This window comes from Primulina eburnea, chromosome 17, assembly GCF_022965805.1.
Source record: "Primulina eburnea isolate SZY01 chromosome 17, ASM2296580v1, whole genome shotgun sequence".
Lineage (NCBI taxonomy): Eukaryota > Viridiplantae > Streptophyta > Magnoliopsida > Lamiales > Gesneriaceae > Primulina > Primulina eburnea.
The window spans coordinates 2,583,255-2,602,716 of record NC_133117.1 but is presented as its reverse complement, the minus strand read 5'-3'; the positions used below and the strand labels follow the sequence as shown (position 1 = coordinate 2,602,716).

The following is a 19,462-nucleotide window of genomic DNA, read 5'->3' as shown; positions in this document are numbered from 1 at the left end:
GTTTTCATTTTTCTGACGTTTTACAATCAATTATCAATGCTACTGGATGTGCGTAACTTGTGCTCAAACTTTATGATACATTATTTCTAATTGTCGATCAATTAGTGCGCTTTTTTTTTGCTTTATTAATTATAATATGTTGTTGTCTACATTGACCAAAAGCACGTCTCCGCCGTGAGACTGGAGCATTTTAAGGAAAAAATGTGCACACTAGACTATCAAAAATAAGAACTTTTCACCAAGCAAGACACCTGAATTATAACATGATCACGTTAGACTGAAACATTTCAAAAATGAACAATATCACATATAAGGTTGATTCTATGCTATGCCCGTTGATGAAACGACATAGAACGAGTCAACGTGAAAAATCACAGAATGTAAACTATTGTATGAACCCTTAGAGCATTACCTTAAGAGTAGCCTCGAATAAACCAGCACATAATAATCACATTAGTTCCAATGGGTCACTTGCAATTTTTAGGCTCATGTGAAACAAAATCTTTACAATGATTTTTCATTGTAATTGATTAATTTAATCAAAATTATATATATTTAGTAATTATTATTACTTTCTCGACCTGATTTATAACCCCACACCTTTAGCCTAGTAGGACATGCCATGTGGTCTATGTGGATATATGTTTACCCCAACCATGTTTTCTACCTTAATTTTGCTTTCTATTTGTTCTTATCAGTAACCGATGACTGATTTGACCTTTTTTGTAATGATAAAAATTTGTGTGAGACGGTATCACAGATCGTATTTTGTGAGACGTATATCTTGTTTAGGTCATCCATGAAAAAATATTATTTTTTATTCTAAGAGTGTTACTTTTTATTGTGAATATCGGTAGAGTTGAACCGTCTCACAGATAAAGATTCGTGAGACCGTCTCACAATAAACCTACTCTTGTGTAATTATTGATTAAGAATTTATTATTATGATAATCACACAATTTGATAAATATCTACATTTGAGGCTGCCTAACGCGACTTTTATAGGCCCAATAGTTTCTGCGAGTGATACATAAAGTGGTCCGTAGATAAAAATCAAACATCCATGTTTGGATTAATTAAATTTAACAAAAATCCAAAAATTAAATCACGAACTATATAGAATTATTTAATCGTTAACTAATTATAGCTACTTGCCTTTTTTTTAAACCCTAATATATATATATATATATATATATATATATATATATATATGAGTATCGATGAAGTGACACTCAACTATTAAATTAAATGACTTTGTTTATGAATTTAAATTGTTTGTTTATTTCTTGTCATCGGATTGGACATCAATTTCATAAGTCGACGTCGATGAGTGGCAGATACACGCATTTATATGTATAGATCAGTAGCACATGGCTTGTCTAAGCGGGCCTGGAGAGCTACTATATAAAAGATAGAAAAAAAACTGCATTCTCACTCCTGTGAAATGACCACTTTTCGTGTTTCTTCTTTTTAAAGGTAAAAATTTGTGTGAGATGGTTTTACGGATCGCATTTTATGAGATATATATCTTATTTGGGTAATTCATAAAATAATATTATTTTTTATGTTAAGAGTATTACTTTTTATTGTGAATATCGGTAGGATTGACCCGTCGCACAGATAAAAAGTCGAGAGACCGTCTCACAAGAGACTTACTCCATTTTAAAAACAATTTCATTCATATGAATTTTGGATTTTTGAAACTGTTTTCACTTGTTTGTCAATTATGATGACAGCCTAACAAGTCCATCTTATATTTTTGTCTACACTTTGTTTCTTAGTATTCAATAAGGATACAATAGTCAAATAGTGGACCGACTTATTGTAACAAAACTTGGCTGGATTAGTACACTGGTCCGTTCGAAATTTTGAGATTGTACTTGGATGAAAATATTTGAAATTGTTTGATTTTAAATCAATTTGATTGCTTATATGTATTTATGTTAGATGAATTTCAAATATATTACATGCTAATCTACGCAGATATCATGTTAGTTATGGTATATTTGAAATTACATCCGAGATCACACATATTAAATGTATTTCAAATCCATCATTCAAATCTTTATCCTAGTCGAATCTTTCCTCTCAATTCAAACCATCTCATCGAAACTCAACCAAAAACTCCTACGATTATTCAATCAACGAGTTCCCAATGATAACGAAAACGAAATGGCAAACTTTCAACCTTGTTAACTTGCAAAGTTGGAAAATAAGCCACATTGCAATACTCATCAAGTAAAAGCCAAAATGAAGTATTGGATAGTCAGATTTAAGAGTAGGTCTCTTGTGAGACGGTCTCACGAATATTTATCTGTGAGACGGGTCAACCCTACCCATATTCACAATAAAGAGTAATACTTGTAGCATAAAATGTAATACGTTTTCATGAATGACCCAAATAGAGATCCGTCTCACAAAATATGATCCATGAGACCGTCTCACACAAGTTTTTGTCCAGATTTAATTATACATAATCGCCATTCACATTTTTTTACTCGGTTACTAAGAAAGTGCAAAAAAATTTAGCCTTGAGGATCACTCGGCATGCTAATTATCTTTACAACTATTTTAAATTATCAGTACGTACAAGTAAATCTTTCATCGGAAAATAGTAAAGATTTCATTTTTGTCGCGGTTGTATGTATATACGACCACACTTCGTCTTGATCTTAACAAGAACGATACTAAAGTACAATTATACAACAAATTGTTCAAAAATATATGGTCGGAAAGAAATCTCTTGTAAGACGATCTCACGTGTCTATAACTATAAGACGGATTGATCCGATCTATAACCATAATGAGAGGTGAACTCACGACTATACATATTTATTTCATTCAGCGTTTGATTCAAATTATAAAAAATATCAGAGTTACGTTATATATAATTACAACATCCCTAAATGATATATCATAATTCATTATCTCATCTCACAAACCAAATCATGTTTATTATGTATCATTAAACAAGATCATTAAAATAAAATTGATAATATGTTGTATAATATTCTACTTCGGATTGGGGATGCAAACTTCTAAATAAACTTAAATAATTTTTTTATAGAAAAAGAAATTAAATATTTTTCAATTTGAAGAATGGACATGGGATCCACAAGTGGTTGGACTAAGTATTAAAATAGTAAAATTCATTTATATCGACAGGAAAGTTGGGATTCATTTTATATTATTGCAAGTTGTTTTTGTAGACATCACGAGTAAGCAGAATTGACTTTTATAATTTGATTTCGCTTTCATTTTTTCATCTTCCATTCCCCTTGTTTATTTTGATTCTCTTCATCAATATTTTATTTTTTCACCCTTTAGTTTTCACCTAGCCAAAATTTAATATTAATTTCACAAAAAAAAAAATCATATATTAGAATAATTTATGATATGAATTTGGTACGTGCCATCACCACAAGGTAGATTATTATACGATTTGATGTAAAAAAATATTCTCAAAACAATAACCAGATGTATAACATAATTTTTTTTTCCAAAAACTAAAAGATACCTTATTCTCTTCACCACTTCTTATCTTTTAAATTTAAATTTCAGAATTGGAGATAAATATGTGTATGTATGTGAATTTATATTTTTGTTCTTTTATGTTTGTTTGTTTGTTTTGTTTTCCAATTTTCCTTTTTTATGATTTTTATATGTTATCAAATTTTAGTCTTAAATATCATATATATTTTGATTTTTGACAATTAGTTTTTGTCAAAGAAAATATTGGTGTTACACTATACACGTCAGCGTCACATTAACATCACATATTTGTTTCATCAGTAATATGAATAGGCCAAAATCACAAAGAAATAAATAGCATAACAAATATACAATTTTTTCATATAAATATGGCAAAAATTTGTGTGAGACGATCTAGCGGGTCGTATTTGTAAGACAGATCTCTTATTTGAGTCATCCATGAAAAAATATTACTTTTTATGCTACAAGTTTTATTGTGAATATCGGTATGATTGACCTGTCGCACAGATAAAGATTCGTGAGACCGTCTTACAAGACACATATTCTATAAATATAATGTAAAAATAACTTAAATGTTGTTTGACTAGAGTAGCTTGCATTAATATTGTAGATTAGAGAGGAGATTTTCCATGTGAGAAAATTAATGAGCAGATTAACAGCAAAGTGGAGTATCCATTCAATCCTATCTGCTTAGCTCCTCAAGGCCCCAACCTCTCATTGTCAACCTTATCAACAACATAAAGTTTTATTATTTATTCGAAATTGGAGTCCGAAGAAAATGACAAGTGCCTCATATTTCCATGAAAGGCCATTATTTCATAGTGCTTTATTATAATATATATATATATATAACTAAAATTAAAATATAAAAATATTTTTTTAAAAAAATATAATAAAATAATCAAATTATAAAAATTTAAAAGTAGCGAACCAGTCGGACCGATTTTTAATTGGTTCACATATACTTGATCAGTTTTGATCGTAAAAACGATTTATAGACTGAGTCCAGACGAGACCCGTGGCCTGTTATCTGTCGAACCACCTGCTCCGGTCCGGCTTTAAAATAATGCAAAATTAATAGATTCTTATTTTTTTTAAATTTTTTTATTTTTAAAGATATACTCACCATATTCTAAATAATTATAAATAAATGAGTTTAAATGAATGTGTGCTGGTCAAAGTGCACGAAAAATTAAAATGTATCTTCGGTAGATCAATTAATAAGGTATGGTTTGTCATAATGATTTTAGTTAACGATAGGTATTATTTGTATGGTTGATAAGATATTATTGATTTATTCATTCATTCATCGATAACACGACGAGTAATCATATTGCATAAATTGATACATTATATATTTCAATCAATTTTTTTAAAATAAGTCGTAATATACGTCAACTAATCAATATCTTTTCATCATCACGTATTAAGTATCAAACAATACGAAAATTTCAATACTACAAACTTCGATTTCAGCAAAACTTTAAATGTTTAGAAACCTAAAATTTTTCATACATAAAACATTTTTCTACAGGTACCACTAGAAATTCCTATTAATCATCATAGTGTGTCTCATGTGACACCGTCTCACGGATCTTAATATGCGAGATAGATCAATCCTATCCATATTCACAATAAAAAGTAATACTCTTAGCATAAAAAATAATATTTTTTCATGGATGACCCAAATAAATGATTGGTCTCACAAATACGACCCGTAGAACTGTCTCACACAAGTTTTTGCCTAACCACAATCTCTTTTACCATTTTGTTGGTCTCAAACCATCTCTTTATCCATGAGATTGTGGGAGACTTTTAAACCATACTAGGCATTTTGTTTTGAAGGGCCATCCTATCCAATTTTTATGTTTGAAAAACAAAATAAATAGGTAAGATTGGTAAGTTTTGATATGTTGTCTACTGATAGGTCTATTGTGAGACGGTTTCACGAATCTTTATATGTGAAACGGATCAATTCTACCGATATTCACAATAAAAAATAATACTCATAACTTAAAAATTAATATTTTTCATGGATGGCTCAAATATGAAATTCGTCTCACAAAATACGATTCGTGAGATCGTCTCACACAATTTTTTGTCGTTGTCTACCACCATGTCCATCAATGAAATAATACTATTTTATTAAATATGATCAAATAGATGAATGACAACTTATTGATAAATTCAAAATACTGTCAACAAAAGTGACACTGTTAATAAAGCTTGTGCAAAAAAAAAAAGGTGATTATATTGATCCAATTTAATTAAAAAAATTAGAAATAAATGAAGGTGATAATCTGATTGAAATAATTAAAGTTGTAATAGTGAATAATATATGTTTTTTTAACCACAAATGCCCAGATGTTAAAAGGGTCACTATTTCTTGTAAAACAAAATATATTATTTAATTTAATTTACAAAATTTTACTTTGATTTGATTAAAGTTGGAAAAAGTACAATCCCAATGATTTAATTTTAAAAATTATAGAAATATTATTTTTATTCACATAACATCCAAATCTAATATCTCGGATGGTTTGTGTTTTCCGTCGGGCCGGCCATTCGAGGGGTCGGAACCCGCCGTGTCGTGACGTCACCGGGACATGCGAGAGAGGCGGCTAGCGCACGGCTTGAACTGGTTACGGCGCCGCTGCTGATGCGACGACGGCCGGATCAAAGCCGCGAGGGCTCTCCTCACCAAATCCCCTTCCACGGTTCCGATTCGGACCAGAGAGTTGGTCATGGCGGAAAGCCTCATGCTCAGCCTGGTCGAACTGGCGTACGACGCCGTTTTCGAACTCCTCGTGACATTGTTTCCGCTGAACCCGGCTTTGTGAAGGCTACACCGGAACGAGCCGGGGTGGTTCGTCGGCGAGCACATACACGTCCTCTTCTGAACTACAGGGGGAGACACGGAGATGCGGCGGTTCGGGGTAACGGGCCGGTCCAGGGAGAAGCTCACGGCTGGGGATGTCGAGCGAAACGACGGCGTACGGGAGGAAAATGGCCGGTTAGACGGAGGTGGGGTCGACCGGTGCGCCGGTCCGCTGGATTTCCGAGCAGAATAAGTTGCCATTTTGATAGTGATATAATATTAAGATTATTTACTAATTTATTTAAAAATTGGGAATTTGAGTATTGAAATTGGCAAACAGAGCTTAACTCTGGCCGCTTATTTATAGGAGGAGTTTCTTGTAATTGCATATTGGCCCCTCAAAGTTAAGAATATTAATTAACCCATTTATGTTAAATTAGTTGTCAGCAGTGGCGGAGTCAGACATATAGTTCTGTCCGAGCTAGAATTTTAAACTCTACAATCTTTTAATATTTTAAATTGACATATCCGAGTTAATATCATATTATTCCAAAATTATACAAAATTTACATATAAAGTTTTTTTAAAAAAATTGGGCCAACCTGGTATACAATAGTGTGCCTCCGCCCTTGGTTGTAAGACCTTGGTTTCAAAAATATTGAGTGGATAAATCATGACAACTCATTCAACAATAAGAATTGTATATATAATCATGATCAATAATTCTACACACATATATAATTAACCTTTACCAAACCAAGAATAAATTAGCTGACTGCCACGTATGCATATGTAGATTAGTCACACAGACTGTATAGATCCCACGTACTGTATCTGTGTACTTTATTTTATTATTATTTATTATTATTATATGATGTACTAATATTCGACACTTGACCTAACAAGCTGACAGACTTTAAATATAATTTTTTTAAAAAAATATATAAATTAATGATCAAATTTACAATCTAATAGATAATAATGCCCTTCTTTGTAATTTTGGGAAAATATGTGAGATAAAAGTTGAAATAGAGAGCAACGGAAAAGGCGAGTCAAGCGAGATGAGGTACATAAGTTTTGTTCAATGGCCATGAGATATTTCTAAACAAGTCCCGTTGGATAGTCCGATTCGCAATCGTCGCATTATTTTGACGGATCGTTGAAATTATCAACGCAACACACGTATTTTAAGTGGTGAGCCACTTGTATGTCTATTTTAACATTTTGGGTCGGACAAGTTGAATCGACATGTCTAGTTTATTTTAACATCTTTTAAGTGAATCACATAACTTTTGGTCATATATACATATGTAAATTTTCGATTTTACTATTTTATATTATCAAATTTCAATTTTTTTACAATTTTAATCATTTTTCATAAGGTGAAACCGGGACATTTACGGTAACTACTAACTACCTACCACTCCTGCCATCAAATTCTTAAATTCTCGTGGTTCCCAACATATTTCTCCAATTTTATATAGACCACGATTATATTAATATAAAATAAATTAGTTCGATTTTAATTTGCATTAAAAAAAATGCCAAGTCGATGACGTGAATTTTTAGAAGAATGAGAATTGGTCAAGAACCCGGTGGCTCGAATGGTTAAATAATGGGTAACTTGGGATTCAGTACCCAATTTTTATCAAGTTTGGTTTTGATACCTCATTTCCCAAAATACCCCTCAAGCCTTAATTTTGAATAATTGATTTTATTTTCAAATAATGGCCCATCATGCTTCCGTAAAATAAAATTAAATCTTATACCTTTTTGACCGGAGTACCACCGGGTTATATCCACCGTATTTTACGAACTGCTCCTCACAGTTCAACCACACGATCGCAACCGATGGTTACAGACGCAGATTCCTTCAGCAGCACTCGGCACAACTCTAATTCGTTTCCTACCTTAGAGTGTACAGTATAAAATAAAATTTTTGAAAATAATACATGAGAGGGGCTAGAGCAAAGATCTCTTTTATTCAAACACAAACATTTATTTATTACATAGTAACCTCCTGTAGAGGAGGAGAAACTTGTTTAGCTACTTATCGTAGCTGGACTCTTAACACACATAAAGCTTGAAAGAAAATATTACAACCTTGTATGAAAGAAATGGAGAAAATATTTGATGATCTTCACTTCCTTCTTCCTGCCTTATTTATAGAAGGCTTTTTCGGATTTGAAACTCGGATTTCAAATCTTCATTAGCCTTTACAGCTTGCTTGGGGACCATGTAGTGGTTGAAGGGTCCCTGTCTAGATTATTAATCTGGACATCAACTTCTCATCCTCTTTTATCTCTTTCAGGTACCATTGACGATGAGTTTCCAGGATATCGGCAGTAATTTCGTCTTTTTTATACTCTTTAAAATGATTTACTAACCATTTAAGAGCTTCTGCCTCTTTCCTCTTGTATGTTATTCTTCTTTTCAAAACTTTCAAATATACTCGATACATTTTTAAGTTTTGATTCTCGTATGTTAACTGGTTTTCATTCTGTCCTTATTTATGGATGAATTTTTCGGGACCAGTTAAATTTTCATTGGATTCCTTTTAGATTGGTATCCAATGCTTGCTGAGTCATCCACCATTTGTTATTGGTGGTCCATTTGTCTTTTACTAATTAGTGGTTGTCTTGGTTCTATCACTCACATGATAGTGGTCCTGCTTTTTGTAATGGAGGGTCACATGTCCCTTTTAAGTTTGTCGAGGAATCTTTGGTTTTTTGTATCCTCGAGGAAAATGTGCATGTGGTCCTTCTTTACTTGTCCTTGCTTCGGTAAAATGTTTCCAATCAGATCTCGGTTTGAAACCTTTACCGAACTCTGGTTCTTTCTGAATTTGGCATTCAGGACAGATGTTCTCCGACCATCTTCCTATGTGTGCCATATTGCAGAACTTTCGGCGAGTCTCTTTGCTTGCCGGTAGCTTGCTGTTCCACAAAAGATTTCTTTTCTTCTCAAATAGATCTTCTGCAAAACTTGTTGTTTTTCCTGTCATGGTATTTAACAGGAATGATCCGTTCACTGAATGATTGTAGAATTTGAACGGAAACTTAACTTTGTCCATCTCAGTGAGACAGACCCAAATACCCCAAGCTCTTCTGGTAGAAATATCATCTTCGTTAATCGAAGACACCAGGGGTGTTTCTTCTGCCGGAGGGTCCTTGATGAATTTCTGGACGTTTAAATCTGGCCTCCTTAGCTTGATGAAATGAAAGGCTTCATGTGTGCCTTTCCCTGCTGGTTCTGGTGCTGCACTGAAAAAATACAACTCCAGAATATCTCCTCTGGACAAATAATCATTATTCGCCCAAGTTTCGTGAACAGCTTCCTGGATCCATTTTGGTAAACATGAAATCTCCGGAAAGCTGGGTGACGTAGTATAAACTGAGGCAAGAGCCCCAAATTCATACCAAGCTTTAACCTCCTTGGGATATGAATTAGGTTTCATCCATACCCTTGGATATTTTCCTGAAACATCAACCCTATTTGTAGCTGGGTTAATGCCAATACGTGTTTTTAATTTCTCCCATTTCTGCTGATAATCCTGAATTGGAGAAATTATATCTTCATTAGTACCAACCTTAGCTTTGCCTTTGTCAATACGAGGCCTAAGGTTGATCTCTCCCTCTTCAGTCCCCGAGGTGAAGGGTTGACTTGAGGACTCAAGATAAGGATCAGGAGTCTCAATTTTTGTTTCAGCCGACTCATCTCGTGATGATCCCGACTTAACACTTGTGCAAGGGGTATTTGAATCCCCTGCTCCAGGTATAGAGCCCTGTACTCGAAAACTCTCCATTTGCGAAACCAGTGGTCTCTCAATGCCCTGGAGGATATGCCTTTGCATTACAGACCATAACTGAGTATATGCCTGTAAACATCCTGTAATTCGATCAGAGACAATTCTCTTATCAGCTTGTTGTAGCCTTCCCGCAACTTCTGCGTTAACAGCTAACTTGTTGAACTCGGTTTGAAGCATTTCAAGGTGTTCCCTTAAATGCCTCTGCATCTTGATAATAGCATCAATGTCAATGCTGTCCATCTCTTGTTAAAAAATCTGCAAGAATATTTTCATGAGATTTTATTATCATAATATCAAAAATATAATTTTGACACAAAGCTTGCCATCGTAATAATCTAGCCTTCTCAGGTTTAGACTCAATTTTATTCCTTAAAAAGGCTTTAACTTGAGTGTTATCAACTTTCAAAGTGAATTTCTTTGCAAGTAAAAATAACGGCCATTTTTCAAAAGCCCTCTTTACTGCATAAAATTCTTTTTCGTTGATATGCCATCTTATGGCTTCTGCATCTGAGAATAACCCACTACAATATCTGCATGGTTGTTCTCCATCTGGTGTGAGCTTTGTTAATACTGCAGCCCACCAATGATCACTGGCATCGGTATACAATACCAGATCATCCTCGTCTTGAGGAATAGCCATCTTTGGAAGGTTTTTGCAAACCTTCTTTAAATGGATAAGTCCTTTTGTGTGTTCGTCTGTCCATATAAATCTAGCATCTTTTTTCAACAATGGACTGAACACTTTCCTGTGTTTTGCTAGGTTTTTTATAAACATCCCAGCAAAATTAACAACTCCTAAGAAACTTTGAAGTTGCTTCTTGTCTTTGAGACTTTCTGGAAAATTCTGCACTTTTTCGACTATGTGTTCTTGCAGAATTATTCCTGACTCATCGATTTCAATTCCGAGGAATTCAATCTTTCTTGTAGCAATGACTGCTTTCTTTTCAGATAAAACCAGTCCTTCTTTCTTGCAAACTTTAGAGAAAATCTCCAAATGTTTAACATGTTCATTCATATCTTTGGATGCTATTAAAACATCGTCGATGTAAACAAACATAAACTTGAAATAATCTTTGAAAAGATTATCCATCTTTCTTTGAAATATTTGGGGTGAGTTAGCCAATCCCATTGGTAATACTTCCCAAATATAATGTCCTTGAGGTGTGGAGAAAGCTGTGAATTTCTTGCTTTCTTCCTGCATCCGTATTTGATAGAATCCAGACTTGCAATCAAATTTAGAGAATATCTTGGCATTGCGAATGCAACTAATCAAGTGTTCTCTACTAGGTATAAAATACCCATCAAACTCCAGAATCTTATTAATTTCTTGATAATTAATAACCAATCTGGGTTTTCCTCGTTTAATCTCACCATGATTTCTTACCAGAAAACCTGGACTGCTATATGGTGACATACCTGCTTTGATTAATCCAAGGTCCAAATGTTCCTTGATTATAATCTGCATATCCCTCTGATCAATGATGTTCATTGGGATGGGTTTACAACGGACAAATTCATACTCTTTGCCTTCCTTAATCTTAAGGCAAGCTCTGAGTTGATTTTTGTCCCACCATGCCAAGGGATCTTCATTGTAATTTTCTTTGATCCTTTTCTTGACATCTTCCAGCGATACCTTTGATTCAAACTCTACTTCATTTGTATGTAGAGTTATCTTAAGGCATTCTATATCTTCTGGTTGGAGTTCCTTATCTGCTCTTAACTGGAGCATTGTTTCTCCAAACCGTCTTGAATCCTTCATTTTTGGGTTCAGAAGTTTTCCTGAATCACCACGCTTGCTGCGAAACTGGATTGGCAATTTTCTGTAAAATGCCTCCCTAAGTCTCTGGACTATGATTTTGTGAGCACATGGTGTTGTGAACACTAATCTTCTAGTCTCATTTTCTTGTGTATAGGACTTGAACATTTGTAGGAAATTATTTCCTAACAATATGTCAGCTCCTGTATCATGAAAATAAATTGGTGGTGTCTTTACCTTGTACCAAGGTGTTTGTCCAGCACCGCCAATCATGATTTCAGTCATCTTAATTCCTTTACATAAGATTAAGATTCTTCTGGAAAAATCTCTTCCAGCAATCTTGGGTAACTCTTCTTCCAAATTATTTGGAAAAACTCCTCGTTTTGCTGTACATATTCCAGCACCTGAGTCAATATATGCAGCAAAGTATTCTGCCTTATATTGTTCATACAACATTCCTACTGGAATGTATATGGAGAATGGACTTGTGGTCATTGGATTTTCCACATTTTATCATCTGCCATAAACTCCATTCCATACTCTAGACGTTTCCAAGGTTTATGTCCCTCGAGAAACTCTAGTCCAAGAATCAGTCGATCTGATTCTTTTCCTGAAATTCCTTGAATATGAACCTCCAATTCTCCGATATTAATCAGTCCTTGGTAAGTTCCTATCATTGGTTGTTCCAAATAGTATATTGAATTACAAGGAAATTGATTCATTTGCTTTGTAATGTCAAATACTATTTCTACTTCCTTCCACCCTTCTGGGCATCTAAGTTTTCCTATTGTAGAAAAACTTTTCAGCTCCTGTTGGGTTTCTATGACAGGCCTTTTATCCCATCTGTAACTTGTGATTCTATCTCCTTGAAAAGATAGTCTTCTTGATTCCAATCTAAGACTTTGATTCCTCTGTAGAATCGGTTTGTCTTGGATCTGGATATCTGTTTCCTGTATTAAAGGAAACTCAACTCTTTCTGGATAAATTGCCTGAGCAACCTTTCCGAATATTTCAGGGATTTCGATAAACTCGTTTCTAATAAACAATTCAGAATGATGTGTATTAGATAGAGCATATGAAATTTGATAGGTAATAGAATATGGCCTATTACCTTCTTTCATCTGCCTTTTTTCCTTGAAGTTCTGATGTAGTGTCAAGGCTCGGCTGAAATCTCGATCTGCCAGGTTGTAGGCTATCCTTGGATAGATTACCCCTACAATTTTTCCTGCACAGAGGTTTCCTGAGATTGTTCCCAGTACTGAATCTTGTAGATTCCCCATTCTTTTATCGCAAATAGCAATATCGATAGGTGAATCTATTCCTTCTTTGAAAGTAGCCTTTATCATAATTTGGATTGCTCCGATATGAATCCAGGACATAGTCCTTGCTACTTCTATCTTGAGTTTTTGTAATTCCTCCTTAATTTCTTCGGAAGGAATTAACTGCATCTCCATTCTATTTCCTGTAAGTTCCATCGGGATTGCCATTTCCCTTCTTGAAACTTTATAGATTAGGTGATGCTTTCTGTTTCTTAGGCCAAGACTTCCTAAGAACTTTTCTACCTGTCCTGCAGAGAAACCTTGGTATCTCTGTAGACTTGGATTTTCTCTCATGATTCTTTGAACCATGTTATGAGATATTGTTGTCTGGCTAAAAAACCCGGACAGATCTTCATGTGTTTCGTGTCGAAACACCTCGTCTTCAGTCAGATTCCGATTCTGTTCCATCAGATTCTTCCTGACTTAAGACTTCTTCTTCTTCATATATACTCTCATCTGAGGCAATGTCCTCAAATCGGTATACTTGAATGAGATCTTGGTAATAAACTGCATCTTCTATATCCGGAGTAGGATCGAAGCGTTTAATGCCTTTTTTCTCATTTTCTGGACAGTTGGTCGAGATATGACCTCTTGCTCCACATGTCCAGCAATTACAATCCTTGAAGCTTTCATTAGCTCGCGTATGAGCTCTTCTGAAAGTTTTCTTTGTAGGTGTTCTTCCTGTGCTTCGAGATGAACTCGATGCCTGGGACGATATCCTACTTCTTGATGGTCCGCTTCTCTGTCCAGATTTATAAGATCTGGCTTTCTGTCTGGACCAAACAGATCTTGGTTTCCAAGAACTTCTTCCACTTCGTGCATAGGGATGAGTCCTAAAACTTCTCCTTTTATGCTTCTGTGGTTTACTTCCAATAATAGTTGGAAGATCATTTTCCTTACAACACAAAGGAGTTCTTTTATTGATACCCCTTAGGCGTTTGTAATTCTTTTGTAATGCTGCCATATGACACCATTCTGCCAATTTTCCTTTAAGGAAAGAGGCTCTTCTTGCCAATGTATCTGGATTACCAGGTACGTATTCCCTCATGAGCATTTCTCTCCAAGGACTTGGCATTTTTGCGAAGAAAAGCTGCATAGCTATATCTTCTTCGACTCCTGAATTCCATCTATATTTGGTGAATAACATAATGTATTCATCTACCAAACATATATCATGTAATTCAAGACTATACAGAGCTTGAGTATATTTTTTCTTCTTCTCCGTATCTTGACTATTGAAATAGTCTACCCCTATAAAGTGTGCTTTGAATAGGGTAGCCATCTTTCCAGCGATCTCACTAAGAGATTCCCCAACTAGGACTGACTCTTTCATGTCTGCTGAAGTCATGTCCCAAGCAATTTTTACTGATCCCATAAGACTCATTTCCAAAAGTTTAATGAATCCTTCTTTGTTGAGATCAAGTGTTCCTGCTGCAATCCTCATAGCAGATGTCCAATCGTCTATGAGATCTTCTCTGTTTTTGAAGTCCAATACATCAAGGTTAAGCATAACCCCGTAAGGATGTATAGGATCTAAAACAGTTTTTCCATAGGGTGTTTGGTGCAAAGGAATTTGTGCTCTCCTTGCCCTTGTTCCTGCTGGGTGTGATCCTCCACCAGTATGGAAATCAGTCTGAGATTCTCTCATATTTACATTATGAGATCCCATACTTTCCCTTGGTGGTTCCTGAGAAGATGACCAGGTTATTGCAGGTAGTGTTTCACCTACTGCTGTATTCATCTTTAGATCTACTACTTTGAGATTTGCGAAAGACTCCGCAAGTTCTTGTAGATCTTCCAAACCAATCCTTTCTAGAGTTGTCATCAGATCAATTTCTTTTCTGAGACAGACTTGATTAGATTGATCATCTTTTCTTCTTCAGTTAAAGGTTTTGACACCACTCTGGACTTCCCTTGTTGATGTAACAAAGGTTCGGTACCAAAGGATGGTGGTAACCAACCTCCTGAAGATCTTTTACTAGAACTTGGTTGTTGTTCTAGTTTCTGTATTCTTGTTTGAATATCCTTTAAGATCTCAAGAATTTCTTCTTGTTTCTCTAGGACCTTTTCAACCCTTTGAGGTACATAATATAGCTCATTGCCATAATTTTGTACCGTTTTCTGTATTTCTCTAAGATCCAGAGAGAGCTTAGAGGAGTCTGGTACTATTTCCAGAAATTTATTATTCTGAATCATAAATTCTTACCTAAGGGTGCTGTTGCTTCCCTTCATAGATCTTTTGTCTATACAGATCCGTTGTTCTCTGAAGAATTTCTTCTGAGTAGATTTTGAAGTATGTTTTTACGGTTCTTTAGACCTTGTAAACGCATACCTTTCGTTCCGAGTTCAGTGAAGCATGTACTTCGCTGTAATTCTTGTTCTAATTGAATTATTTCCAGGGAAATAAGTTCAATTTCGAACTGGATGGTAGTCCCTGGCATATTTAACAGATCATTGAAGATCTGGTCTTTTCGACCTGTAAGAGTCTACCTTTTGTGTATGCAAGGTTTTGCAAACACTGCTGTCTTTCATCAGGAGATAAATTTCCTGATTCAATGAGTTGTTTCAGATGCTTTATAGAACATCTGAATAGCTCTATTCGGAAACTAATGTTTCTGGAATAGAGATTGAAATGATTTCGGGGATACCTAAATCCTTTCATTTCTTGATATATGACATATACCGTCATATGTCTGATGTTTCCATCAGATCTATACCATAACTTGGTGGTCACCATTGGAACATACCTTTGTTCTCCTGTTTCTGATATCTAACAATAGTTAGATTTACTTGTGTATTTTCCAAAATATTGGAATAGTTCTTGTAAATTATTCTTCTCGAACTAAAGTTCGGATTCATAATTTTTTCGAAATTCTCCTTCTCATACATTTAGTTACTGGTAATAATAAAAATTTTGTGTTTGAAATAAATTAACCATGCTCTGATACCATTTTCGAATCAGTGCCCCAACTCAGAGCTCCACCTTTTGCATCAGGAGATGAGGGATCCAAGGATCAATCACAGGGTGACACCCCAAAAGGTACCTATCAGTTTGCTAACCTCATCTCTGTATCAGAGCAAGGTTATCCCCTACGGAGAGTCGTGCTTCGTGTCAGATCACACGATAGAGGCTCGGGGCTTTTTATAAGCTCTGATACCATTTTCGAAAGCGCGAGGATTAATTAAACTTAAATAGGGTAAAAGGGCAAATTTGGCAATTTAGAAGAAAATTTCTCTTTCTATGTACTAAAACCCAATTCCATTTTTAAAATGTACTGAATCTCAATTAACCCTTAAATAATTAGCAGGATATTTCGAATGGTTAAGTATCTATATATAATTTTTACCTTCGAATCAACAATGGTGTGGAATGTCCTCATCTCTTTGTTTGTGGGCCAATTAACCACTAGCCATTTCTAGGGATATTTTTTTTCTCCCATCTAATTTATGTGATCCGGATTTGTACCAGTCAAATAATATCGTATACCGTACTTAAAAAATCTGGATATCGGAAAATGAATATCGATACAGTATCAAAATTTCGTTATTCGGTATGATGTTATACCGAAATTTTGGTATGACATTAATTCCATACCGTTCTTACCAAAAACTTCGGTATACCGAAAAGTTGGTATGGTATCAGCATAATACCATCTATCACTACAAAAAAAAAAAAAAAACATTTTGCGACGGCTAAAACCCTTGCTAAAACCGTCGCAAAACGGGTAAGGCGACGGTTCTAGCGACAGTTTCCTGAGCCGTAACCGAATGGCTCATCGCCTTAGCCAAGCGACGTATACTCAAAAACCGTGACAATATTACGACGGTTTAGCTGTTAAAGACCGTCGCTATTTTAGCGGCGATTACAATAACACCGACGCTAAATTAAGCGACGGTGTATGTCAACCCGTCGCTTAATTAAGCGTCGGTTTCTGAAAAACCGTCGCTCTATGAAGCGACGGTTTTCAAGAACAGTCGCTATAATAAACGACGGTTTTTGAATAAACCGTCGTTTAATATAGCGACGGCTATTGACAAAGCCGTCGCTTATTATAGGGACGATTTGCCAAAACCCGTCGCTTAATTGAGCGACGGTTTGACCAGAACCACGCTGAATTAGCGACGATTTTTACGTACCCGTCGCTAATTAAGCGACGGTTTGACAGTAACCGTCGCAACATTAAATTTTTTTATTTTTTTAAAAACCATCCTTAATTACGTACTGATTTTAAACTATATTGTGCTACATAATTGACAAAAAAGTAACAACAAAGTTTGCGAAATGTAATCATATATTACTAATCGAAAAATAATACAAGTGTTAACTACAAATCTCATTAGAAAACAATCACAAAAAAACGTAGCTACGTTGACTGAGTCTCGTCATCGTCCTCGTCCTCCTCGTCGTCGTCGTCGCCGCCGTCCCCGTAGCCCTGCGTCGGAGGAATATCAGTCTGTGATAATCTGTGTCTACGAGGTGAAGAACCAAGTGTTGCGCCACATGATCGACCCTTGTGCGAACTGCCTGGTCCAAACAGCGTGCGGCCTGAAGTGTGCGGCGTAGCTCCCTATGACATGCCTGCAACTAGGAGTCTGACATGCTCCTCTAGTGAGTTCATGCGATCTCTTAGCATGGCGTTCTCCGCCTCTGAAGCCTGCATCCTGTGGTAAAGCTCATCGTTACGGCGTAACGATGTGTCTATAGTCTGGCGCATGTCTGCCATCTGCTGGGACTCAGACGACTGACCGACACTCGATGACCCACCACGTCGACCCGGAGCCATCTCATCGGGATACAAGGTGCTGGCCTTGGACCCACACCCATACATCCTCCCCTTCTTCTTCCCCCCAACAACAAGCTTGAACATGCTGTTTACCGACTGCGGGCTGGGCACATCAGGCTCTGATCCATCACCTGCAGGAGTTACCGACTCAGCCATGGAGCGCTCCATATCCTCCTGTGATGTTGATTAAAAATGAATGAAATCAAATTTTCGTAATGTGACGTTAATGAGAGTAACGAAATCCAATAAACTTACGAGGACCAGTCGGGATCGCGTGTCAACGAAAGATCCATCTTCAAGTCGATGTGTGTGAACGTAAAGCTCCCACGACGTAGGATCTCTGCCATGTCGTGCCCGCTAAAATAAATTCAATAATTGTAAAACATGAACATTTATAATTAACGAAAAATAAATATATATGTTAAAGTAAAAATGAAAAGTATTAAAATGGAAGAAATACCAAATCATGCCCGTGAGCGCTGTACGTCTTCGCACCTGCAATGTGCTTCGACGTCCCTGTACCTACACATGCAGGCTCGCTGTTACTGTTGGCCTTGTTCTTCGCGGCTTTGTCCTGCCAGTCCTGCTGTTGCCATGCATCTGTCCAAGCAGCCCATCTCTCAGGCGTGACCGTCGGTGGATGCTTGTCCGTGCTCCTCCAGCTATAAATGGTCCGTCGGTATAGGGTGGCATTGGTATGGAGCCACAAGTCTCGCACCTGGGCATCAATATCAGCAGCCCATCTATACCTCAACTGCAATATTTTATATTTAACATAAATTTAAGTTTAATAAATTTTGAAACATGTTCGTGTAGAAATTAATTGTTTTAATAAAGACTTACACAGAACTGGTCCCAATACCACTGCCGCTGCTCAGGTGTGACATGCCTCCACGACCAGCCTGGATCACATGTCTGCGCTGAGAAATGTCTCGATATGTATCTCGATACACTGCTATTATTTGGGTTAAATCTATAACCAGGGAAAAAACATGTCATTGTAATATTTTTCCTCAAAATATTCAATAATTACCACGAAATTTTTTCAATAAATGATTTTAAATTTTAAAAAAAATTTACTTACATCTCATCTAACATGGTAAGCTCAATCCTGTGATCAGGCGGTGGAGGAGGAGGGGAATCATTCTGTTGTCCAGACATAATACTTAAACTGTAAACCCAAAAATTTTGTTATTACAAATGTCTTTTACACCAACACAAAATACACCACTTAAAAACTCATTCTCCAACCTACGATACATCCAACTTCTATATCATTTGTTACATTTTTTAGCCTACAAGTGTTTAAATATTAATTTAATTAAATTATATTGTAAACTCTAGTTTATAAGTATCTACACAAATAACATTAATTCAATTATCTTGTACAACAAAATCATGCATGCTTTACAAAATAAATAATCTACAACGCTACAATTCATAAACAACATATTACGCTAAAATTCATCACAAAACTACGACGCG

General features: G+C 35.6%; 2 protein-coding genes across 2 annotated transcripts; both read right to left on the bottom strand.

Annotated features, from left to right (window-relative positions):
• Positions 1–6,088: 6,088 nt before the first annotated feature.
• LOC140818712 (uncharacterized) lies at positions 6,089–6,571 on the bottom strand. Its single transcript, XM_073178756.1, has one exon. The coding sequence runs from the start codon at positions 6,569–6,571 to the stop codon at positions 6,089–6,091; it is 483 nt and encodes a 160-aa protein (XP_073034857.1).
• Positions 6,572–16,906: 10,335 nt separating this feature from the next.
• Positions 16,907–19,138, bottom strand: LOC140818711 (uncharacterized). Its single transcript, XM_073178755.1, has 6 exons — positions 19,062–19,138; positions 18,821–18,950; positions 18,438–18,731; positions 18,233–18,334; positions 17,878–18,151; positions 16,907–17,025 (listed from the first exon to the last, which is right to left on the bottom strand). Exons 1-6 carry the CDS (start codon positions 19,136–19,138, stop codon positions 17,012–17,014), a joined length of 891 nt encoding a protein of 296 aa, XP_073034856.1. The 3' UTR covers positions 16,907–17,011.
• Positions 19,139–19,462: the final 324 nt, after the last annotated feature.

Excerpts from the sequence above, each read along its gene's own strand:
- LOC140818712 (XM_073178756.1), bottom strand. The coding sequence starts at position 6,571 with ATGGCAACTTATTCTGCTCGGAAATCCAGCGGACCGGCGCACCGGTCG.
- LOC140818711 (XM_073178755.1), bottom strand. The coding sequence starts at position 19,138 with ATGTCTGGACAACAGAATGATTCCCCTCCTCCTCCACCGCCTGATCAC. Across the intron at positions 18,951-19,061 it reads CTTACCATGTTAGATGAGAT|ATTTAACCCAAATAATAGCA; the intron begins GTAAGTAAATTT and ends CCCTGGTTATAG. Across the intron at positions 18,335-18,437 it reads GCGCTCACGGGCATGATTTG|CGGGCACGACATGGCAGAGA; the intron begins GTATTTCTTCCA and ends AATTTATTTTAG.